General features: G+C 38.6%; 1 protein-coding gene across 1 annotated transcript; it reads left to right on the top strand.

The window, feature by feature from the left end:
* TMPRSS12 (transmembrane serine protease 12) lies at positions 1–26,163 on the top strand. The gene is made up of 5 exons (XM_047742343.1): positions 1–249; positions 911–1,106; positions 7,529–7,800; positions 23,121–23,263; positions 25,652–26,163. Exons 1-5 carry the CDS (start codon positions 21–23, stop codon positions 25,901–25,903), a joined length of 1,092 nt encoding a protein of 363 aa, XP_047598299.1. The 5' UTR covers positions 1–20; the 3' UTR covers positions 25,904–26,163.

Below are 26,163 nucleotides of genomic sequence, written 5' to 3'. Positions count from 1 at the left end.
GCGGCCCACGCAGGCAGCCCATGCCTGCCGCCATCTTGCCCACTAGGAGTTCCCAAATGGGGCTGGGCCTCCTGAGCGCCGCACTGCTGTTCGTGGGGAGCGCTCTCCCCGACTCCGGACTCCATTCACTCCCCGGAAGGACTGGGCGCAGCTCCTGGGGGGTGCAGGCCGGTGCCCCTGGGTGGCGGGAGACCGCACAAGGAGAGCGGAAGGTGCTCCAGGCCCCGAAGGAAGCGGGGGCCGCAGAGGGCAGTATCCGTTCATTCCCCTCTTTGAACAGCATCCCTTGCGTGCTCCCCACTTCTGTAGTGTGTGAATTTGGCTCCCTCCTTTTCTGCTTGCCCAACTACCTTTAAAATGTACAGACCTACGCAGTCTGGTTAATTATGACAGTGTAGTAGTCATCATAGCAAAAATGCCATAAGCTTGTAGAGCGCTGCTGTTTATGCTCAAAACATTCTGAGGTTTGTCATTCCACTTTAAAGGTTAGGAATTCAAGAGTTGAAAAGGCTGGTAGGTGCCCTTGTCCTACTACACTTGAGAAAAATTCACCCAACAAGTCAAATAGCAAATATTAGAAGTTGCTTCACCAGTCCCAGGCTCTTTAATTGCCATTTTGTCCCAGAAGCAACGTGATACCTGGTCAGAGAAACTTATCTTCTTTTTAGATTTTGGGGGAATAGTTTTAACGAACTGTGTTGATTTAATGCCTATTTGTAGTGATCATTTAAGGCATATTTGTCTTAACGCTCCAAGATTCTTTTTTTCCTCAAAATATGGGAATGCCTTAGGTATCCAGATTGCTTTATCTGTTTTTTGAATAGGAATCTAAAAGATTGTTAGTATGTTAAGATTAGGAATACATATCATCAGATGTTCAGTACAAATAATATATGATTTTTATTTTTAGATTGTGGGACAGCACCGCTTGCAGATGTATTGGAAGGGTCCAGGATAGTAGGGGGCACAGCAGCTCAAACTGGCGCGTGGCCATGGGTAGTTAGCCTGCAGATTCAATCAGGCAAAATTCTTGCTCATATATGTGGGGGAAGCTTAGTGAAAAGTAAGTGGGTCCTCACAGCTGCCCACTGCACTAAGGACACTAGGTATGTATTCGGAGCACAACTCCTCTATTTTATTCTCTTGGGGGATACTTTGTAGTAGTAGAGGACCATTTGATTTCAGCCATGTTCAGTTAAGCATAATGCTTTACACTAGCACGCTGTTTGTTGAAATGAATCCTATAAATCAGAGGTTTATTCTTTCTGTAACATAGTAAAATAGTAAAATAGTAAAAATGTTAAGGACTCTGTCACAATGACTCAGCTCTGCCACTATGGGACCAAAGTGGCCAGTGACAATACAGTAACAAAATTGAATAAGTATGCTGTGATCCAATACTTTATTAATGAACACTGAAATTTGAATAAAATAGTATTTTTTTTGTTTTTGTTTTCCAGCTGTCTAAGAGTATAAAAAACATTTTTTTCCCCTCATGGACTATTAAAAAATAGGAGACAGTCAGATTTGGCCTATGGGAATTTGTCAGACTGTGCTTTAAATAATGACAATTGTCTTAAAATTATTATATGGTAACCATGTGTTTTTCTTTCTCACCATTGGATCAAAGATTTTTTTTTAAAGATTTTATTTACTTGAGAGAGAGCACGCATGCATGCGCCCATGAATGGGGGAGGAGCAGAGGGAGAGGCAGGCAGACTCCCCGCTGAGCAGGGAGCTAGACACAGGGCTTGATCCCAGGATCCCAAGATCCCAAGATCCCAAGATCATGACCTGAGCTGAAGGCAGCCACTTTGAGCCACCAGGTGTCCCTGTATACTACATTTTTCAAACATACATTTCAGTTCCATAAATTTACCTTCTGAGGAATAGAGGCAGAAAAATAATAAGATACTAAGGTATAAATTAAGGGTACAGAAAGAGATCTAGAAGAAGAGTTTCAGAGTTTGGAATCGATTCTGTTCTTTCAGGGGTGTTTTACAATGCTTGTACAGCATGCTATTATTTATTTATTTATTTTAGGTGGAGTCCATACCCAACATGGGGCTTTAACTCATGACCCCAAGATCAAGATTTAATGCCTAAGATATAATGCCTATGCTCCACTGACTGAGCCAGCCAGGCACCCTTAAAATGCTATCTTTATTTTAAGATTTTTTTTTTATTTATTTGAGAGAAAGCAGAGGTAGAAGCAGGCTGCCCGCTGAGCAAGGAGCCCAATGTGGGACTTGATACTGGAACCCTGGGATCATGACCTGAGCCAAAGGTAGATGCTTAATCAACTGAGCCTCCCAGACATCCCAGATTTAGGCATTCTCATGTACCTTGCTCATTGCTGGAGAGCAACAAAATCAAGGATCAACTTGTTTTTTGATCCTTGATTTTGGTTTGCCAGAATGAAAACCCACACGCATAACCATAACTATCCCATATGGCTCTCTATTTGAGACATCCCTTGTGATGATGGATTGCTACCTTGGGAAGAATATAATTTCATTTTCGGACAGCTTTAATTCTTAGGAAGTTTTTCTTATGTTGAAATAAGTGTCTTGTTGTTTTTTTTTTTTTTTTTAAATCTGCTTTCTGAAGCCATATATATTTAACCCAAATCCTCCTCTAAGTATTTGAAGATACTGTCATATTCCACTTAACATTTCTCAAGACTAAATCTTATTGATGTTTTTACTCCTTTATTCAACATTGACTGAATGTACGTTATATGCTAGGGACTGGTCTAGCTGCTGGGGCAATAGACATTACTGAGGCATATTCTCTACTTTTCAGAGGACTAACTTTGCTACATTCTGTTCCAGTCCCCTTCATTTCCTAAACCTTGCACCATCAACTATCCCTTTTTCCTTCTTAGAACAAGCATTTATCAAAGACTTGCTCTGAGATTAGGTACTAAGGATGTTACATATAATTCTGTGTTTAAAAAAAAAAAGCCCTGGGGAGCCTGGGGGTGCTCAGTTGGTTAAGTGTCTGCCTTGGGCTCAAGTCATGATTCCAGGGTCCTGGGATCGAGTCCCGTGTTGGGCTCCTTGCTCAGCAGTGAGTCTGCTTCTCCATCTCCTTCTGTCCCTCCACCTGCTTGTGCTCGCTCTCAAATAAAATCAAATCTTAAAAAAAAAGCCCTCCCAGTAACTCTCTGAGATAGCTGTTATCATCTCTGTTTTACACTTGAAGAATCCAGAGATGAGGGAGATGTGGTAACTTGCCCACAATCACACTGCTGTTAAATAACAGCCCCTCGACCCAAAGCCGGTTCTCCGACCTATGCTGTAGCATTATACCTCATTGTCTCTAGTACTTTTCAGTCTTCTCCCTGGTTTCTTCCCTACAACCCTCAAGCATGTTTAGGTCACTCCATTGTTATTTAAAAACCCAAGCAACCTATCGACGAACCCTACCGTTTCTTCTATTTGAGAGACTCCCTTTTGCTTCATCTGCACTGACTTATAAAATGCCAATTGCAGTCTTATTTCTGTGCTCCGAACACACTATTAGAGATCCCTCTCCATGCCAAATCCAATGCCTCTTCTCAGTCCCCATCCTATTTGATCTTCATAATGTGGCAAAGCTGACCACTGTTCTCCTAGAAACTATTTTCTTGATTTCTAAGTCCCCTCTAATTTTCTCCTTTTCCTTGATGAGTCTTTGTCATCATCTAAATGGCAACATTTCCACTCTTATCCTCTTGCCTTACCTGTACGCTCTTCTAGAGATGTCTCATCTACTTCTGTTTCAGCAATCACCATGTGCTGGAAACTCCAAGTCTTTCCAGCTGAGTCATATTTCCAGCTCCCTACTATATATCTTTTTACTGGAGTCACTGTCTCAGTAAGTTGGAAAATGAATAAAATCTCTCCTCCAATCCTGTTCCTTCTCTATTCTTTCAGATAATGGCATCAACAACAGCTCTGTGACCCAGGGAATTTGCTTTCTCTACACAGTATCTCTTAAATTTGTTTCTTCTGTTTCCCGGTGCTCCACACGGATTAGAAAAAATTACACTTACACCACCCACACTTACACTACTACTATCATAACTATCCTAATGAGTGTGAAGTGGTATCTCACTGTGGTTGATTTGTAATTCTCTAATGACTAATGATGTTAAACATCTTTCCATGTACTTATTGGCTATTTGTATATCTTCTCCAAAGAAGTATCTATTTAGGGGCACCTGGGTGGCTCAGTGGGTTAAGCCTCTGCCTTCAGCTCAGGTCATGATTCCAGGTCCTGGGACCGAGCCCCACATCAGGCTCTCTGCTCAGCAGGGAGCCTGCTTCCCACCCCTGCCGCCCCCCCCCGCCTGCCTCTCTGCCTACTTGTGATCTCTCTGTCAAATAAATAAATAAAATCTTTTTTTAAGGGCGCCTGGGTGGCTCAGTGGGTTAAGTCGCTGCCTTCGGCTCAGGTCATGATCTCGGAGTCCTGGGATCGAGTCCCGCATCGGGCTCTCTGCTCAGCAGGGAGCCTGCTTCCTCCTCTCTCTCTGCCTGCCTCTCTGCCTGCTTGTGATCTCTGTCAAATAAATAAATAAAAATCTTTAAAAAAAAATCTTTTTTTAAAAAAAGGAAGTATCTATTTAAATCATTTGCCCATTTTAATTGGGATTTTTGTTGAGATGTAAGAGTGCTTTTTATATTCTTCATATCAATCCCTTATCAAATATATAATCTGAAAATTTTTTCTCCCATTCTGTGGGTTGTCTTTTTACTCTCTTGGAAAATGTCCTTTTTATTTTTTTAAGATTTTATTTATTTTTTTAACACACAGAGAGAGAGATCACAAGTAGGCATAGAGGCAGGCAGGGAGAGAGGGGGAGAAAGCAGGCTCCCCGCTGAGCAGAGAGCCTGATACGGGGCTCGATCCCAGGACCCTGGAATCATGACCTGAGCTAAAGGCAGAGGCTTTAACCCACTGAGCCACCCAGGCACCCCTGGAAAATGTCCTTTGACATACATAAGTTTTTACTTTTGAAGAAGTTCCATTTATTTATTTGATTTTTTGGGTTACCTGTGTTTTTGGTGTTATATCTAAGAAATCATTGCCAAATCCAATATCATGAAGGTTTTCTCCAGTGTTTTTTTTTAGATTTTATTTATTTATTTGTCAGAGAGAGAGCCAAACAGGGAGAGTGGCAGGTAGAGGGAGAAGCAGGATGCCTGCTGAGCAAGGACCACCCCCAACCCTAGTCAAAGGCAGATGTTTAAACAACTGAGCCACTGAGGAGTCCCTTGTTTTACTTTTATATTTAGGTCTTTATCTATTTTGAGTTAATTTTGCATATGGTATAAGGTCAGTGTTCAAATTCATTCTTTTGCATGTACATATACAATTTTGCCAGCACAATTTGTTGAAAAAGGCTGTCCTTTCCCCACTGAATTGTCTCAACACTTTTGTTGAAAATCACTTGAGCCCATATGCAAGGCTATATTTCTGGGCTCTCTATCCTTTTTCATTGGGCTGTGTATATATCTGCCAGTACTATACTGTCTGGATTACTGTAACTTTGCTATAGTTTTGAAGTCTAGAAATGTGAGTCCTCCAACTGCATTCTTCTTTTTCAAGATTATTTTGGCTATTTGGGTCCCTTGACATTCTGTGTGAATTTACGATGGGTTTTTCTATTTCTTCAAAAAATATGGAGATTTTGGGCACCTGGGTGGCTCAGTGGATTAAGCCGCTGCCTTCGGCTCAGGTCATGATCTCAGGGTCCTGGGATCGAGTCCCGCATCGGGCTCTCTGCTCAGCAGGGAGCCTGTTTCCCTCTCTCTCTCTCTCTCTGCCTGCCTCTCCATCTACTTGTGATCTCTCTCTGTCAAATAAATAAATAAAATCTTAAAAAAAAAATGGAGATTTTTATAGGGATTGCATTGAATCTGTAGTGCTCCTTGGATAGTATTGTCATCTTAATAATATTAAGCCTTCCAATCCATGAACATGGGATGTCTTTCCATTTATTCAGGTCTTCTTTAATTTCAGCAATGTTTTGCAGTGTTCAGTGTACACAGTCTGTTTTTGAATCTTATGGTCTGATATAAATTGAAGTGAATAAGGAATATAAGTTGAATAAGTTTGGAAAAGAAAAGAACAATGATTATTTCAAAGTAGCTTAAAGCAGTGATTTCTTTTTATACAAAATAGAACTAGGGCTTTAAATTTTTTTGGTAAACTTTCTGGAGGTCGCCTAAACCATTTTTAAGATAGCTAAATATCTACAGTGCAATTTGGAGCGCCTAAGTGGCTCAGTCAGTTGAGCTTCCAACTCTTGGTTTTGGCTCAGGTCATGATCTCAGGGTCCTGGGATCGAATCCTGAGTTGGACTCTGTGCTCAGCAAGGAGTCTGCTAGTGATTCTCTCTCTCCCTCTTCCCCTGCCCCTCCCCCTGCTCTGTCTGTCAGATAAATAAAATCTTAAAACAAAATACAATGCAACTTTTATAGACTATTGGTACATGCTGCCAAGATACCTGTTTATACATTCCACATGAATAAGTATTCCTTTGTTTTTATGACTGTTGTTTGTCCTGAGCGTTATCAGACACACACACACACACACACACACACACACACACACTCATAAACTTTGCCAATTTGAAGGATGAAAAGGAATTTCAGCATCTGTAAACAATGTATAAAGTAAAAAAGTCCTCCTTCCCAATCTACTTCCAAATGTAACAACTATTAAATGCTTAAGGTTTTAATTGTTGATTTTGACTTGCAAAAGATTTTTCAGTTTTTTTACTTGTTCTTTGTTTTATTTTGTTTTGTTTTTAAGATTGTCAAGATCCATTAGTTGCTTCCTGTTTTATATCAGTGCTATCATTGTTATGTATTCATCTACATTTTCTTTCTGGTTTAATTTTTATAATTCTCATGCTAATTTAATATCCAAATGTTTCATTCTAAAACTTCAAAATTTACAAAAGTAAAGGGAATAGTTTCATGAACTCCCATAAGCCTATCACCCAGCTTCAAGTTATCAACACATCCCTGAACTTATTTCATCTTTATCCTCACCAACCCCTTCTCTTAATTACTTTGAAGCAACTCTCAGACATACCACCTTATGTATTTCTAAAAGACTTAAAGACTTTTATATTAAAAAATTTCTTATATTTAAACATTTAATCAATATCAAGTTTATTTTACTGTTTAATGTTTTTCAGAGATTTAATTTTATTTCACTTTTCAAACTAGTTAGTTAGCTAGGTGTCCCAATACCATTTATCAAGTCATTCATTCTTTTGTCCACAAGTAAGAGGTGCTACCTTAATCATACATTAAAATGTCATATACTCGAACCTGGGGACCCTCTGTTCTACTGATCTTTTTCTCCTTTCCTACATCATGATACATTGGTTTTTATTTGATGTGACCTCATGTATATGAAAGTAGGATTCTATTCTAATCTAACATAAGAAAAATGAAAAACTAGGAGATTGAGAATATTTACCTAGTTAAATAACATGTTGATAATAACATTTATTCTCTTTCAGAGATCCTTTAATGTGGAGAGCTGTGATTGGAACTAACAGTATAAAAGGGCATCATCATCCACACTCCAAGAAGATAAAAGTTAAAGCAATCATTATCCATCCAGACTTTAATTTGGAAAATTACGTAAATGATATTGCATTATTTCACTTAAAAAAAGCAGTGAGGTATACTGAGTATATTCAGCCTATTTGTCTGCCTTTTGATGTTTTCCAAAAACTGGACCAAAACACAAAGTGTTTTATAAGTGGCTGGGGAAGAACAGAAGAAGAAGGTAATTACAGTCTGAATTTTATTTATACATTTTTTCCTGGTTATTGGAGAGGGTGGACCCTTTTGTATATTCATCTCTTTATATCATGAGTTTGAGCAATAGGTCTTTATAAACCATTGAAAAGGAAATGTCTTCTTTTCTTGTATTTTTTTTCTTCCTTGTAGGAAAGAGAAAGTTATCTTCCAAAACAGAAATAGAGACTTTCTCCAGTTATGCTTGCTAACATATTTGTACCTTTAACCATTCTCAGAAAGAATGATGATTCTAAGTGTTTTTGTAGGTTTCTGAGACTCATAGATGATAGAACCAGCTCTGTAAGAGGATTGCTTATTGTAAATAATAAGCTTCTGGCTGTCAGGAATCAAATTTAGTATCCTTTTAATTTAATGCCCTGTTTAACATCAAACAGGATGAGTGCCCTATATTTTCTTTAGTGCACAAATGAGCACTAATTATTGACTGTTGAACTACTATGAACTATGAACAAATAAATGTAGAAAATAGTCTCTGCCTTTGGTTCTAAAAATAGTTACCATTTGGGAGCATTTGCCATGCTTTAGGCCTTTTTCTAAATATATTATTTTATCTTATCTTCAAAATATTCCTGTTAGGAAGTTAATGTCATTATTCCCATTTAACAGACCAGGAGTTGTGGATCTGAGCGGTTGAGAAGCTAGGGCACAAATCAAGGTCTTCCTTATTCTACAGTCTGAATAGCTAAGTACTGTGTTAAGTACCAACTGTTCTTGATGGAATCAAAGTCTAGTTAGCAATATATGAGTTCAAGTGCTGAGACTCTTTTTTCTATTCCCCATGGAAATTAGCCATTTAAATATGTGTAGAGGGGTACCTGGGTGGCTCAGCTGATTGGGCGTCTGACTCTTGATTTTGGTTTGGGTCATGATCTCAGGTCCCTGGGATGGAGCCCCACATCAGTCTCCCCACTGAGCAGGAAGTCTGCTTGGGATATTCTCTCTCCCCACCTCCCTCTGACACTCCCTCTTCTCTCTCTATAATGGATCAATAAATCTTTAAAAAAAATATGTGTAGATTAGAAACACCTGGCTGGCTCAGTCCAAAGAGCATGCAACTCTTGATCTTGGAGTTGTGAATTCGAGACCTATGTTAGGTATAGGGATTACATACATACATACGTACATACATACATAAACTTAAAAAAAAAAAAAACCCTCAACTTTAAAATAGTTAAATAAGTGTAGATTATTTAGATAGGATACAGATAAATGTATGAAAGATCTTTGAAGAACTAATATTTTCCTCTGTGAATGCTGTTTAAACAAGTTAAGAAAGCAACATGCGTAGGGAAAAGACTATGGCTTTAGAATCATAGACATAAGCCTGAATCTCAGCCCTGCCATGTACTAGCTGAATGACCATGGGCAAATTATTGACTCTTTAACAACAGTGATCCAAGTAGCTTCCATTTATTCAGGGCTAGGTACTTAATAAAATGCTAAGCCCCTTAATGCATTTCTCATTTAATGCCCTCAATAACACTATGAGAAGTACTATGACATGGATAAATAAACAGATTTAAAGAGGTTAAATGAGGGATGCCTAGGTAGCTCAGTTGGTTAAGCATCTGCCTTTGGCTCAGGTCATGATGTCAAGGTCCTGGTATCAAGTCTCATATTGGGAACTTTGCTCAGCAGGGAGCCTGCTTCTCCCTCTCCCCGATGCTCCCCCTGCTTGTGCTCACACACACACTCTCTCTGACAAGTAAATAAAATATTAATAAATAAATAAATAAATAAGTGAAATAAAATAAAGAAGTTAAGCAAGCTGCCCAAAGTTACATAGCTAAGTGAGGAGTAAAAATTCAATCCCAGGTTGGTCTGCCTCAAAACTCTTGTTTCCACTATATTATACCATCTTTCACACTGTCATACATTGTCATGATCTGTAAGATGAGAGGAATAACACCTGTCAGAGAGCTGTTTTAAGGACTAACATGGTCAATTACATGCACACACCAACCTTCCCAGTGAAAACTATTTTAATTTTTTAAAGATTTTATTTGTCAGAGAACGCACGCAAGCAGGGAGAGCAGAAGGCAGAGGGAGAAGCAAGCTCCCTGCTGAGCAAGGAGCCCAATGCAGACCTGGATTCCAGGACCCCGGGATCATGACTTGAGCTGAAGGCAGACGCTTAACTGACTGAGCCACCCAGGCATCCCCTTGTGAAAACTATTAACGGAGAAAATACACAGGTCAAGGACTGAATGTGAAGATGGGAACTTAGGTAACTGAAGCAGTGAAGTTGGCTTTTATCTTGAGAATATTTGCCAGTAGTAACACTGAATATGAATTTCTGTGGTCTGATGGGGCCTGAGAGCGTTGAAGAACAAAGCTGCTCAAGTGTGTGAGAGGAGAGTCTCATCAAGTTGGAGCCAGAGGGCTACACTCCAAGAATGAGTCAGACTCATGACCCAGTGTCTAGTTCATCTATACATAGTTCGCTTTAAATATGATACAGGCAGGTTGAAAATAAAAGGATGGGAAAAGATATATTATGGCAACATTAATCAAAAGAAAACTGGAATAGAAAAAAAAAAGAAAAAGCAAGAATGGCTACATTAACATCAGATAAAGTAGATTTAAGAGCAAATAAAACTACTAGGGACAATGAGGAACATAACAATGATATAAAGGTAAATCCACAAAAGAGGCATAGAAATCTTAAATGTGTATGCACCAAACACTAGAGATATCATTCCCTCCTTCCTTCCTTCCTTCCTTCTGAGAGAGAGAGAGAGAATCCCAAGCAGGCTTCGAGCTGAACACCAAGCCTGACACGGGGCTCAGTTCCAGGACTCTGAGATCATGACCGGAGCCGAAACCAAGAGTAGGTCGCTTAACCAACTGTGCCCCGCAGGAACCCCCAGAGATATAATTCTTAAAAACACACACATGGGGGCGTCTGGGTGGCTCAGTGGGTTAAAGCCTCTGCCTTCGCTCCGTCATGATCCTAGGCTTCTGGGATGGAGCCTCGAATCAGGCTCTCTGCTCAGCAGGGAGCCTACTTCCCTTCCTGTCTCTCTGCCTGCCTCTCTGCCTACTTGTGATCTGTCTGTCAAATAAATAAATAAAATCTTTAAAACAAACAAACAAAAAACACACACATGTACATATATTTATGATATCACCCAGCAGTCACACTCCTGGGCATTTATCCCAGAGAAGTGAAAACGTATTTCCACACAAAAACCTGGTCACAAATATTCACAAAAGCTTTATTGGTAGTATCCCAAAACTGGGAAAAAGTAAACATACTTAATTAGGGGAAATGATTAAACAAACTGTTGTATATCCTTAACCGGGAATGATACTAAACAATTAACAGGAATTAGCTATTGATATGTGTATCAACTTAGATGGCATTATGCTAGGTGAAAACAAAAGCCATTTTTAAAAGATACATTCTATATGATTCCATTTATATACCATTCCTAAAATGACAAAATTATAGAGATGGAGAACTAATTACTGGTTGCTAGGTGTAAAAAGGCTAGGTAGCCTAAAGGAGATCTTTGTGATGGTGAAATAGTTCCATATCTTAATTGTGGAGGTAATGGTAAGAATGTACACATACAATTAAGTGGAGTGGAACGACACACATTGTACCAATGTCAGTTTTTTTATTTTGATATTGTACATCAGTTACACAGATACAACCATTTCAGGAAGCAGGATGAAGAGCACCCTGGACCTCACTGTACTACTTTTGCAACTTTCTGTGACTCTAATTATTATGAAATAAAGTTTATTTTTTTTTTAAGAACAAGATAAAACCAAAGCATCCTCAACCTCCACCCCCACCCCCAGGACTTCTAGGAAAACTGCTTCATTAAAGGGAAAAAGGTAGGAATTTTCCCAGAAAACATGTAATTGCAAATACCACTCATATGGAGTTGCTGCCTCAAATCACTCTGAATAGAAAGACTCAGGCTTAGGATTTAGGTTAAATAGGTCATAAACTGTTAAGGTCTCTAGATGGCTGAGAGAATCAAATGCACATCATTTGTATAGAAACTGAATTTCATCTAAGACCTCAAAAGAATTTCACCTGATAAAGTTTAAATGAAAATGGATTATAATTTTAAAAATCACTAAACACCAAAGCAAATAAGGTATTATGAGTAAGAGTCAGCAGGAACAACAGACATCAAAAGAAGACCTGCAAAAATGTCAGATATTGGGATCAAATAATAAAAAGGTGTTTAATATAGTACAAGAAATAAAAGATGTACTTAAAAATATGAATAAAAAGGAGCTATGAAAAAGAACCAATGATAATAATTTAAAAATATAATAATTGAGGGGCACCTGGTTGGCTCAGTCAGTTAAGTGTCTGACTCTTGATTTCAGCTCAGGTCATGATCTCAAGGTTGTGAGATCGTGCCCCACGTCAGGGTCTGCACTGGGTGTGGAGCTGCCTTAAGATTCTCTCTCTCCCTTTGCCCCTCCCCCTCAGCTCATGTGTGTGCTCTCCCTCGCTCTCTCTAAAAAAAAATTTAATAAAAAATAAAATAATTGAAATAAACTCAATGGACTAAATTAGTATCAGGTCTGAAAATACTTAGGATTCCTACAGATTAAAATCAACCAAATATCCCCTTACAACCAAAGATCACCAAACACGTTAGGAGAAAAGCCATAATAATGAAAGTCAATGGAAATAAAACAACAGCTCGCCCAAGGATTTCAGATATTAATATTTTAGGTGTAGAATACAAAATAAGTATATGTAAATTGTTTGAAGAAATTAAAAAACAGAATTAGAAATAAGCAATAGACTATCTAGAATGACCAGGCAGATTTAAAAGAGAACCAGGGGTGCCCAGGTGGCTCAGTGGGTAAGTCTGATTTCAGCTCGGGTCATAATCTCAGGGTTGTGAGATCAAGCCTGTGTTGGGGCCCATGTTGGGTATGGAGCCTACTTGGGATTCTCTCTCTCTCTCTCCTTCTGGCCCTCCCCCATCTCTAAAAAAAAGAGAGAGAGAGAGTGAGAGAGAACCAAATAGGATCTTTAAAAAAATGAAAAAAATGTAACTGCTAAAGTTTGTAACTCACTGGATGAATTAAGCATCATATTAGACTCAGTTCTAGAGAAAATATGTGAGCCAGCAGATATATCTGAAGAAACTGCCTAGACTGTGGCACAGAGAAAAAAGAAGAGATTATGACAGAAAGTAAGATATAAGATAAATGGGATAAGAAAGTCAAATATACATCTAATGAGAGTGCAAGAACGAACAAATGAAGAGAATAGAGGAGAGGCAATATTCAATGGATTTGGGCTGAAATTTTTCTGTAACTGATGGAAAACATGAATCCAGATATCCATAAGTAAATTGGATATTCCAATGCAAATGGATATCCAGAACAAAATGTAATTCCTTTACAAACACTAATGAAGTTGTAGGGGGAAAAAAAACCCAAAGAAGTCTGAATACAGCCAGAAAAAAAGAAAAATCCTTACAAAGTAACTACTGGTTGACTTTCAGAAAACTTCTCAATAGCAATAATGACTGTCAAAATACAATGAAATATCATGGTCAAAGTACTGAGAGAAAATAAATGAACCCACAACTGTGTACCCAACTAAGCTATCACTGGAGAATAAAAGGGAACTAAAACTGACTTTACCACCAATAATCTTTCACCAAAGTAAATAAGAAATGTATCAGAAAGAAAAAAATGATGCCAAAAGGGAGGTACGTAATGCAGAAGTGAGGAAAAAATAGATAACTATATAGGTAAATATTGTATACAACAGTGGTTCTCAATGAAGGATAATTTTGTCCCCAGGGAACACTTGGTACTGTCTGGAGAAAATTTTGTTACCACTAGGCAGGGTGTTAAGTATGCCACTGGTAGAAGCCAGGATTACTGCTCATCATTCTTCAACACATGGGGTAGTTCTCTTACCCTCCACAACAAAGAATTATCTGGCCTACAACGTCAATAGTGCTGAGACTGGGAAACCTTGGAATACAATAAAAATAATGTATAATTTGTGGGATTTTAAAAAACGATACTTAAATATTAGGGGGGGAAGCTGTGTTTCAAATGGTGTGATCAGAGTTAAAGTAGTCTCAGGTCTGTGTATTATTCAGAAGTGTTAACATACTGATTAACATTAGATTTAAGCAAATAGGGGATATAACTTGGAATGGAACAAGAAACCTAAGGAATAAGAAAATAAAGACAACATCTTAATAAAAAATCAAGAAGGGAGAAATAAGCCTAGGAAACCTGAGAAAAATAGAAAGTATAAAATAAGACAGTAGAAACAAACCCAAATATATCCATAATCACAATAAATGTTAACGGACCAAACCACTAGTTAAAAGACAGAAAATCAGATTAGGGAGTAGGAAATCCACCTTATCTAAGGGAATACCTAAAATGTAAGGATATGGAAGGACTGAAGTAAAACAACAGTAAAGAAATATATCAAGTAAATTAAAATGAAAAGAAAGCTGGAATCACTATGCAAATTACAGACAAAATAGACTTTAAGATAAAATAGACTTTAAGACAAAAGGACAGGGGCACCTGGGTGGCTCAGTGGGTTAAAGCCTCTGCCTTCAGCTCAGGTCATGATCCCAGAGTCCTGGGATCCAGCCCCACATCGGGCTCTCTGCTCAGCAGGGAGCCTGCTTCCCTCTCTCTCTCTGCCTGCCTCTCTGCCTACCTGTGATCTCTGTCTGTCAAATAAATAAATAAAATATTTTTTAAAAAAGACAAAAGGACAAAAAAGATCATTTTTATTTAGAAAAGGTTCAACTCACCAAGAAGATAGAACAATTCTAGACTTCTGAGCCTAATAAACAGGACTCAGATAATATTAAGGAAAAATAGAATTGTACAGCAAATGTTGTAACTCCTCTATGATAGAACTCTTTTTATTTAACAATAAAAAAAATCTGTTTTTTATCAAACTTAGTAAAGATTTGGAATATTTGAACAACATAATTAGCCAGCTTGATTTAATAGACAAACCAGTACACTCAAAAATTTAGAGGCTTTTATCTTCTCAAGTGTAGCTGGAATCTTTATAAAAAATGACCACTTTGGGGGCGCCTGGGTGGCTCAGTGGGTTGGGCCTCTGCCTTTGGCTCGGGTTGTGATCTCAGGGTCCTGGGATCGAGCCCCACATCGGGCTCTCTGCTCAGCGGGGAGCCTGCTTCCCTCTCTCTCTCTGCCTGCCTCTCTGCCTACTTGTGATTTCTGTCTGTCAAATAAATAAATAAAATCTTTATAAAAAAAAACAAAAAACAAAAAAACAAAGTGATAAAAAAAATGACCACTTGGGGCACCTGGGTGGCTTAGTTGGTTAAGCATCCAACCCTTGGTTTTCAGCTCAGGTCATCATCCCATGGGTTATGAGATTAAGCCCTGAGTCCAGCTCCTCGCTCAGCAGGAATCACTTGAAGATTCTCTCCTTCTGCCCCTCCCCCCACTTGCACAGGCACACACACTCTCTCTCAAACTAATAAATCAATCTTTTAAAAAATTGACCACTTATTAGGCCATAAAGCAAAACTCCAAGTTCAAAGATAGCTAATGTACAAACTGTGAACTCTGATTATAATAAATTTACAAATAAAAGAACAGAAATTTTGGCTGTAATGGCATGGGCAGGTTGGCAAATCCTCTTCTCCCAAATAAATATAAACTAGACAAAATCATCAAAAGTGACTACTTTAGGGTCCTGAAAATCAACCAAAGTACACAACAAATTGAGGAATATTTGTAACAGCTATAAATTTGGGTAAAAAGAGGAATTTGCAGCTTTCTTGCTTGTGGGTTCTCCCGACTCCCCTCTCAGATTAGTCAGTACAGTAGTTTTACCAAGGCTATGAAGAACCTTGTTGCCACAGAAGGTGAACTCTATTTGGAAAAGTAGTTGAAAATCCAGGCTAGCAGCATTACTAATAAAAGTAGTGAACTCATGGGCACCTGGGTGGCTCAGTTGGTTAAGTGTCTGCCTTTGGCTCAGGTGATGATCCCAGGGTCCTGGGATTGAACCCCACATTGGACTCCCTGCTCAGTGGGGAGACTGCTTCTCCCTCTCTCTCTGTTGTTCCTCCTGCTTGTTCTGTCAAATAAATAAAATCTTAAAAAAAAAAAAAAAAAAAAAGGTGGACTCAGCAGCAAGAGACGAATAGGGAAAATCCACAGCTCTACTGGCCTGGGAATACAGTCCTAGATAGAGCCAGCAGTTAAGACAGTCAGAAATTTGACAGAAAAATCCCCAAAATGAGAGAGCTATAGAATGGCTCAATAAGCTCTCCAAATATTTTTGGCTTACTGGGAAACCATACATGTGTGGGGAAAATCTGAGAGAACTCACAATAAAGTGAAAGTCAAAGTAGATTTGAAAACAAACTGAAGGGGTCCTGGATGGCTGAGTCGGTTAAGCATCTGACTTTGGATTTCAGCTCAGGTCATGATCTCGGGGTTGTGAGATAGAGCCCCGAGTAGGGTGTGTACTGGGCATGGAGCCTGCTTGAGATTCTCTCTCTCCCTCTCCTCTGCCACTCCTCACTTCTAAAAATTAAACAAAAAGCTGACTGAACTTTTTTTTAACACATTCCCCAACCCACACACAGATTCATTCACCAACAGCCCAAATCATGCACTGACCACTAAACTCTGCAGATATAGAGCCAAGCCCTATGAAGCTAAACTAAAGGTAAAAATCAGAATTAAAAACACTGAGCAGAGACATCAACAGTCACATACTGTAGGAAAGACAGATTGTACAGTTTAAGCCCAGGTAAATCATTTTAAGAATGACAACAGCATTGTTGAGGAGGGAATAAAAATCCAGAGTTGTATTATCTAAACCACCCAATTTTCAACAAAAATATAAGACATGCATTAAAAAAAAAAAAAATCCAAAAGTGTCACCTATGAGGGGGGCGGCCAATAGAAATGGACTCTGAATAGACTCAGATATTGAATTTCGCAGCTAAAGACTTCAAAGAAGCTCTTTAAATATGTGCAATAAGGTAAAGTAACTATTGTTCAAATCATTAAAGGGGGAAATGTGATGAAAATGATTTACCAAATAGGGACTATTATGGAAAAACAGTCAATTTTAAAAAAGAACTGAATAGAAATTCTAGATATTTGAAATGGCACAAGAAACAATCGGTGAACTAAAACACAGCAATAGAAGTGACCTAATCTGAAGAATGTAGAAAAAAATACTGAAGAAAAATGAATGCACACTCAGAGACCTGTGGCACAACATCAAGTACACCAACATATGTGTAATGTGTAATGGCATTTCTGGAAAGGGGAAAGAGAGAAAGTGGAGAAGAAAACATATTCAAAGAAAATATGGCCCCAAACTCCTAAATTTTATGAAAAACAGTTTATAGGAGCTCAATAAATACCCAGTTAAGGTTTAAAAAAAGGTGGCTCAGTCGGCTGAGCATCTGCCTTGGGCTCAAGGTCATGACCCATGGGGTCCTAGGATTGAGCCCTTCGTCAGGCTCCCAGCTCAGCAGGGAGTCTGTTTCTCCCTCTACCTCTGCCCCTCCCCCCACTTGTACTCTGTCTCTCTCTCTCAAATGAATAAATATATTTTTTTAAAATGAGAGCGATCCACACTTACACTTACTGTAGTCAACAAAAGATGGGCAAGGTCTAAACACTGAAAACTGTAAAATATGACATAGAGAAATTAAAGACAACCTAAGAAATCAATGCCATACTACATTTATGTAGTGGAAGATTCAATACTCTTAATATGACAGTTCTCTCCAGACTGACCTACATATTCAATGCAATCCCTATCAAAATCCCAGCAAGACTTTTCATACAAATTGACAAGCTTATATGAAAAGGCAAAAGACCCAGAGTGGCCAAAATTGTTTTGAAAAACAACAAAGCTGAGGGAGTTACTCTTATTTCAAAATATACTATGAAACTATAGCCATCGAGGCAGCACGGTACTGGTTTGTTTACTTTAATGAGAGCATAGAGATCAACAGGACACAGTAGAATCCAAAAAAGAGAGGACAAGGAGGGGGACCACCCACCTTATATTTATGGCCAACTGATTTATTAAGACAAAATTTCTAAAACAGGCAAACCCATAGTGACAGAAATCATCAGTCATTTTTCCTTTTTTTTTTTCTGAGAGAGAGAGAAAGAGGAGAGACAGAGGGAGAGAGAGAATCCTGCGTAGGCTCCATGGCTAGCACAGAGCCCGAGGTGGGGCTCATCTTATGACCCTGAGATCATGACCTGAGCCAAAATCAAGAATCAGATGCTTAAGTGACGAAACCACCCAGGCACCCCTGAATCACTCATTATTGTTTTCAAAAATAAAACACCAGAATTCAGAACAAGTGAGCCCTACCTTAATTACCAGAGATAGTTTGTTTAAATTTCCTCTGAATACCTCCAAAGAATCCAAAAAGAGAGAACACACCCCAACTCAGTATATGATTCCCACGTCAGGGGAGCAGAGTACAAGGAAGGCCAATATTATAAATGCAGACATCCCAAACACATTATTAGCACACCGAATCTATCAAGAATAGTGTAAATAGAATTCAACATAATCAAGATGAGTTTAAGGAATGTAAGGGTGGCTTAATGTTAGAACTCTCTTAAGGTAGTTTCCCTCATTCACTGATTAAAGGATTCTTTTTTAAATTATCTCAGTGGGCGCAGAAGAAGCCCTGTTAAAAACGTAACAATTGAGACACAAGTGAACTTCCTCAGCCTGATTAGGTCATCTACCTCCGGGCTATAGGAAACATCATTATTACAGAAAAACATTTCTTTTAAAGTCAGCAACAGTTTCCCCCACCATCATACTTTCATCAGTGTTGTGGTAGAGGTTCTACCAAGTGCAGTAACACCGGAAAAAGATGGAAAAACACATAGGACTTAGGTAAAAACAAAACGCTCATTATTCACAGGTGATACAACTACCTACAATAAAGAATCTATAACACACTGAATTAAGAGAGTCTCGTAAAATGTCCAGATATAAAACCAAACTACCACAATCTATTTCGTTCTGATACACTATCAATAGTTAGAAAATGTAATTTTTTAACTTAACAGATGTCACACCCATGGGGATGTCTATGATCAAAACTTTAGGAACAAGTGTTGACAAGGATGCGGAGAAATTGGAACCCTTATGCATTGCTGGTGGGAATATAAAATGGCACAGGGGTTTTGGAATACAGTTTGGTAGTTCCTCAAAAATTAAATATATAGTTACCGTACGACTCAGAAATTCCACTCCTAGGTATATACCCAAGAGAAATGAAAACACATGTCCACACAAGTACCTGTACTCAAATGCTCATAGCAGCAGTATTCAAAATAGCAAAAAACAAAACAAACAACCTAAAACTCCATCAACTGATACACGGATATACAAAATGTGATATATTCATACAATGGAATATCATCTAGCCATTAAAAGGAACAACGTACTAATACATGCTACAACATTATGTCTCAGAAATAAGCTTGACCTAACAGCCCATATATTGTATGATCCCATTTATATGATGAAATGCCCAGAATGGACGAATCATAGAGACAGAAAGTAACTTAAAGGAATTAAACTATAAACAATGAAGTAAACTATGACTCTATAACTGAAAGATAGCTGGAAAATCCAAGAATACTTGGAGATTAAACATGAATTGGCTAATAGTATTGTACCAGTGTTTAATTTCCTGATCTTGATAAATGTACCATGGTTATGTAAGAAAATGTGGTTATGTAAGAAAAAAAAAATTTTTTTTTAAAGATTTTATTTATTTGACAGAGACACAGGGAGAGAGGGAATACAAGCAGGGGGAGCAGGAGAGGGAGAAGTAAGCTTCCCATTGATCAGGGAGCCCAATGTGGGGCTCAACCCCAGGACCCTGTGATCATGATCTGAGCCGAAGCCAGACACTCAACAACTGAGCCACCCAGGTGCCCTGAAAATGTCCTTGCTCTTTTTTTTTTTTTTAAAGATTTATTTGACAGAGAGAGAGATCACAAGTAGGCAGAAGGGCAGGCAGAGGGGGAGGGGGAAGCAGGCTTCCCACTGAGCGGAGAGCCTGATGCGGGGCTCGATTCCAGGACCCCGAGACCATGACCTGAGCTGAAGGCAGAGGCTTAACCCACTGAGCCACCCAGGGGCCCCGTCCTTGCTCTTAAGAAATATACACTACAGTATTTAAGAATATAGGAGTACAGGGTCTGCCATTTACTCTCAAATGATTCAGAAAAATGTATATACAGAGTACTAATGATAATGCAAGAGTGACAAAGAGTCAGTAATTGCTGAATCTGGGTAAAAGCCATTTTACACTTCCTTGTACTATTTCTACTACTTCTCTATAATTTTGAAATTAAATCTAAATAAAAAGTTGCCAAAATAATTACAGAATTTTTTTAAAAAGCTAACAGGGGAACCTGGGTGGCTCAGTTAGTTAAGCGTCTCTTTTTATTTATTTTTTTTAAGATTTATTTATTTGACAGAGAGAAATCACAAGTAGCAGAGAGGCAGGCAGAGAGAGGGGGAAGCAGGCTCCCCGCTGAGCAGAGAGCCTGATATGGCCTCCATCCCAGGATCCTGGGATCATGACCTGAGCCGAAGGCAGAGGCTCAACCCACTGAGCCACCCAGGCGCCCTAAGCATCCGACTCTTGATTTCGGCTCAGATTATGATCTCAGGGTCGTTAGGTTAAGCCTCAGGTCAGGATCCACACTCAGCATGGAGTCTGCTTGAGACTTTCTCTGCCCCTCTCCCTCTGTCTCTCTCCCCACCCCCCTAAAACAAACAAACAAACAAACAAACAAAAAAAAAACAGTTAACAGATGAAATAAAAATATTGAAGAATCAATAGGAGGCAGGCAAATGGTTGTTTATGGAGAAATTCTTTCATCTTTGCCTTATGTTTGCAATTTCTCATAATAAAATGTTGGAGAAGAAAGTTAACAGAAGTTAACATGTGCAGTAATACCGAACTGATTAGGCAGTTTAAAACAAATCTAACAAAAGACTGCAGGCCTTTTATAGAAAAGATTCTAAAACATTTTTAAGACATTAAAAAAAAATACTTAAGTAAATGGAATGGTATACTTTATGCCTGAAGAGGACAACTCAATGTTGACATGAAGATGTCAGTTCTATCTGAAAAACTGAAAACAAAACAAAAACAGGGAATGATAAACCCTAACATGAGTTTTGAGACAATTAAAAAGCTCATTCTAAAAGACCTAAGAATAGCCAAGTTACTCCTCCAGAAGAAAAATATGTTAGAGGAGCTGCCACCCAGAAATCAAAGTTTAAAGCTGCAGTAATTAGTGTCTGTTATATTTGTGCAAGGATATTCTAAGTGACCAGGCAAACAATAGAAAACCAGACGTCTGTTTTCCCAGCTGTCTTACTCACTTTGAAAATCTCTAGTTACTTTTAATAGTCCTGCACCAGTACCTTACTTGTATTAATATTGTTCAGACTCACAAACTGGGTGGTAGGTTCGCAGGTGTTCATTTCATTATTATATTCTATAACTTCTATGTTACAAATATGCTTTTATATGCAGCCAGTATTATTTTAACTATTTTTAAATAAAGGGCAAAAATGTGGCTGGCCTCTAAGAAGCCTCTATCTAGGAATCTGAATGTCATTAGGACATACTTCATTTCAATTTCCTGTGCCTGTTCTTTCTGCATATAGACTATTTTCTCAGGCTGCCTGTCGTCAAAAAGTTCAAATTTGGCTGCAGTGGCTTTGAACTTATTACTAAGCAGTCATGTGACTACTGTGAAAAAAAGGTTTTCTTCTGGCAGCTCCAGTTAAAACGGTGCTAGAGAAGGGATGCCTGGGTGGCTCAGTGGGTTAACCGGCTGCCTTCGGCTCCGGTCATGACCACAAGGTCCTGGGATCGAGTCCCGCATCGGGCTCCTTGCTTGGAGGGGAGCCTCCTTCTCTCCCTCTGCCTGCCATTCTGCCTGCTTGTGCTCTCTCTCTGTGTCTGTCAAATAAATAAATAAAATCTTTAAAAGAACAAACAACAACAGTGCTAGAGAAGTATTCCAGCTGGTTAGACTTGCACTTAATACAATACAATACATACTCCTAGACCAATGAGTGTCCCAGGAGAATGGAAGGGTTAGGTCATCGGCCCACCTACAGACAATGGGGAAGGATGCAGGGCCAACAAAATACTCAGCTACCACATGTGACCACTGCAACTCGGAGGCTCATAAGATCAGATGCTGCTGTTACAGAAGCTTTTCTGTGGATAAATCTTATAATAATCTGTCCTTTAATAGTTCCTGAAGTGTTGCCCTGTATTTTCCTATCTTTTTAGTAGCAGAGAACCACTTATGTTCAGGGATTAGCAGAGAACTGAAGGGAGTATATGAATTAAAAATCTGTTTTGTTTTCATGTAGACCATCCTCAAAACTTTCCATTCTTAGAAAACTTAATAAAAATTGATCACAACTTAGAACCTAAGATAGATTTCAGCATTGGCCCTTGACATTTTTTTTTTTTTAAGATTTTATTTATTTATTTGGCAGAGAGAGACACAGCGAGAGAGGGAACACAAGCAGGGAGAGTGGGAGAGGGAGAAGCAGGCTTTCTGCCCAGCAGGGAGCCCGCTGCGGGGCTCAATCCCAAGACCCTGGAATCATGACCTGAGCTGAAGGTAGACGCTTAACCGACTGAGCCACCCAGGTGCCCCCCTTGAAAATTTTTACATAGTTCTATTTTGTAAAAAGTTTAAGTCCTTGGGGCACCTGGTGGAGTAGGTGTTTGGATATCCAACTCTTGGTTCCCACTGGGGTCGTGATCTTAAGGCTGTGGGATTGAGCCCCGCAAGGGCTAAGTGGGAAGTGTGCTTGAGACTCTCTCTCCCCTTCCCCCCAAAGTAAATAAATATATCTTTAAAAAAAAAAGTATAGATCCTTTTAAGAGACCTTCAAGTAATAGAAGAAAACAAAGATAACAAAAATCACCTGAAATTCCAACTTTGTCTAGCAATAATGGCCATGAACGTTTGGCGACCATTCTTCCACAGTCTCCTTAGGCATATACATGCGTGTATGGAGACAGTCTTACACAATTGTTGAGCCACTTGGGAAAGAAAACCTATTCAACATGAATGTTTTATATTTTTATATTTTATATAATAAATACTATATATTCATATATATTATAAATATCATATATTTATATTTTAACTATCAAAATGCCTGCTCTCCGAAATCATTTACTGTACTTTTGTTGTTGTTGTTAACAGGTAATGCTACAGATGTGTTACAGGAAGCGGAAGTGCATTATATCTCTCGAAAGATTTGTGGCTCTGAGTGGAGTTATGGGAAAATGATTCCTGACACTTCATTTTGTGCAGGTCATGAAGATGGGATTTTTGATACTTGCAGGGTAAGACCAAATACTTTTCCTTTGAAATCATTTCTAAAGCCAGAAGGAAACTTCATCAAGGCCTTTGATCACTTTCTGGTGAAGTCTTAATTATCAAGTTTACAAGTACTGAACTCTTTTTTTTCCTTTTTAACTACAGTCCAACAATCCAAATCTTCTTGCTTTCTTGGTTTCATGGTCCACTTTAGACAAAATTTGCTTTGGATTTTTTTTAATTACTACCTTTATTGAGGTATAATTTACATATATGCAATTCACCCATTTAACGTGTACAACTCAATGGGTCTATAGTAAATTTACAGACCAGTGCAACCATCATCATAATCTAATTTCAGAACACTTTTATCACCCCAAAAAGAGGCCTCTACCCATTACAAATCACTCTCCATTCTCCTCCCACCTACCCCTAGACCTAGCCAATTACTAATCCCTATAGATGTGCCTATCCTGGAAATTTTGTATGAATAGAATCATTCAACACGTGGTCTTTTGTGATTGCTCCTTTCACTTAACATGTTTCCCAGGTTCATCCATATGGTAGCATGTATTGATACTTGATTCATTTTATTGCCAGATAATATTCCATTGTATGGATGTGCTTCATTTTATCCATTCATAGCTGATGGATATTGGGGCTATTTCCACTTTTTGGCTATTATGAATAATGTCGCTATACACACTTGAGTATACATTTTTTATGTGTAAGTGCGTTCTTGTTTCTCTTGGAAGTTCCACCTGGGACTGGAATTGCTGGGTCCATGTTGAACATTTTGAAGAACTGCAAAACTCTATTCCAGAGCAGCCACACTATTCCACATTCCTACCAGCAGTATGAAGGCTTCAATGTCTCCACATACTTGTCTGCACTTGTCTTCTTGATCACAGCCATCCTTGCGGGTACGAGGTGGTGCTTCATCGTGGTTTTAATTTGCGTTTCCACGGTGACTAATGATGTGGATCATTTTTTCAGTAATTATGGGCCAGCCATTTGTAGATCTTTGGACAAATGTCTATTCAGATTTTTTGCCCATTTTAAAATTATCTTTTTATTATTGAGTCATAAGCATTTTTTTATATATTCTAGATACCAGTCCCTTACCAGATATGTGGTTAGCAAATATTTTCTCCCTTTCTGTGGTCTCTCTTTTCATTTCCCTGATGTTACCATTTGTAGCATAGAAGCTTTTTCATTTTTATGAAGTCAGTTTATCTATTTTTTTTGTTTTGTCTCTTGTGCTTTTTGAATATTTCTCTTGTCTTCACTACTTCTAAATATATCAGCACTTCATTCCTGTGCAGTGCCCCATCCTCGAACCTTGTCCTACTCATTCTGGTTTCTGTAATCCAGGGTTTATCTTCCCAGTGTCCTTTTCCTTAAAAATTTCACTGAGTAGGGGCGCCTGGGTTGCATAGTGGGTTAAGCCTCTGCCTTTGGCTCAGGTCATGATCTCAGGGTCCTGGGATCAAGCCCTGCATCAGGCTCTCTGCTCAGTGGGGAACCTGCTTCCTCCTCTCGCTCTCTGCCTCTCTGCCTACTTGTGATCTCTCTGTCAAATAAAATCTTTAAAAAACTAAACAAAATTTCTCTGAGTAAAACAGTAGAGAATCTCATCTAATTGAATTGCCTTCATAAGCAAAATTTCCTCATTATCCAAAAATACAATGCCTACCTTCTACAGAGAACTGAAAACACCTTAGAAATACAGTCTTTAATCTTTGGTGCTGAAACCGTTATCTCAGCATCCTTGATGTTTTCGGTGATTAACAGTCCTCAGCGATAGTGTCTGGCGCCTTGACAGCCGTGCAGAAACCAGGACAGAATCTGTGATTTGTAGTAGAACTGAGAGCCTTAGCCATTTATTCCTGTTACCCTGCACCAGCCAACGTGAACACGTAGAAAGACAGCACCTCTTACAAGCCGCCAGTTTCCTCCTCTCCTCTAGTTAGCCAACCACGCACGTACCTTAAAGACTCTTTTACCCATCTTAAAGTTACACTTCTCCCACTCAGCATTAAGCGATAGAAGTATTCTACTGGTAGTTACAGTATTTTGCACATTAATTCCTAAATTATATTTCTCCCGAGTAACTGTACTAAAAAAAAGTCCAAACAATGTGATTTGTACAATTCTGGTTCAAAACCATGCAGACAGGAAGTTAATTCACCAGCTTTAGGGCTCCTCTAAATATCAGGCCAGACTGAAATCCTCCTGCCTGAGTTGGAATATAAGACTGAAAACCTATGGATCTTTATAACTTGAAGGTATTAAAGATGTATATTCATATAAATGTATGGTTAATGTGATTAATTTTTGCTGTCATATAAAGTTTTGCTGTCATATAAAGACTACTAGAAGCAACTAACACTATTTTGGGACTTTTTTAATAGGGTGATAGTGGTGGACCGTTAATGTGCTACTTACCAGAACATAAACGATTTTTTGTAATGGGAATTACCAGTTACGGATATGGCTGCGGTCGAAAAAATTTTCCTGGTGTCTATTGTGGGCCATCCTTCTACCAAAAGTGGCTGACAGATCACCTCTACCAGGCAAGCAATAAAGGCATGTTTAACATAAATATTCTACTTGGACAGGTCCTTGTAGCCTCAGGTTCTGTTGTTTTACTAGCAATTCCATAATGAAATTCTGAAGAATCTTTATTTTGCATTGTGTCCCTCTCCATGTATTATATAGTGAATATCACTTATGCTTTTGGCAAGTTATTGCCCATTTTACAGTTCTCATGTGAATATTTTTGGAACAAAAGGATTGTGACATATTAAATATGTAATTATAAATTTGGCACTGAATCACATGCTTCTTTGATGTATTCTGATTATTTTTTATGTTATAATCATAATTTCACATTTGGAATACTTTCCTAGAGTTTGTATAGCAT

The sequence above is a fragment of the Lutra lutra genome, chromosome 8 (genome assembly GCF_902655055.1).
Source record: "Lutra lutra chromosome 8, mLutLut1.2, whole genome shotgun sequence".
NCBI classification, from domain to species: Eukaryota; Metazoa; Chordata; class Mammalia; order Carnivora; family Mustelidae; genus Lutra; species Lutra lutra.
The sequence above is the reverse complement of the archived record's forward strand: the minus strand, read 5'-3'. Positions and strand labels throughout refer to the sequence as shown.

What these genes read in the sequence shown, in the direction of transcription:
- TMPRSS12 (XM_047742343.1), top strand. Translation starts at nt 21, where the DNA reads ATGCCTGCCGCCATCTTGCCCACTAGGAGTTCCCAAATGGGGCTGGGC. An exon ending in GGAAGCGGGGGCCGCAGAGG is followed by an intron (nt 250 to 910) that starts GCAGTATCCGTT and finishes TTTTATTTTTAG; the next exon opens with ATTGTGGGACAGCACCGCTT. An exon ending in GGATTTTTGATACTTGCAGG is followed by an intron (nt 23,264 to 25,651) that starts GTAAGACCAAAT and finishes CTTTTTTAATAG; the next exon opens with GGTGATAGTGGTGGACCGTT.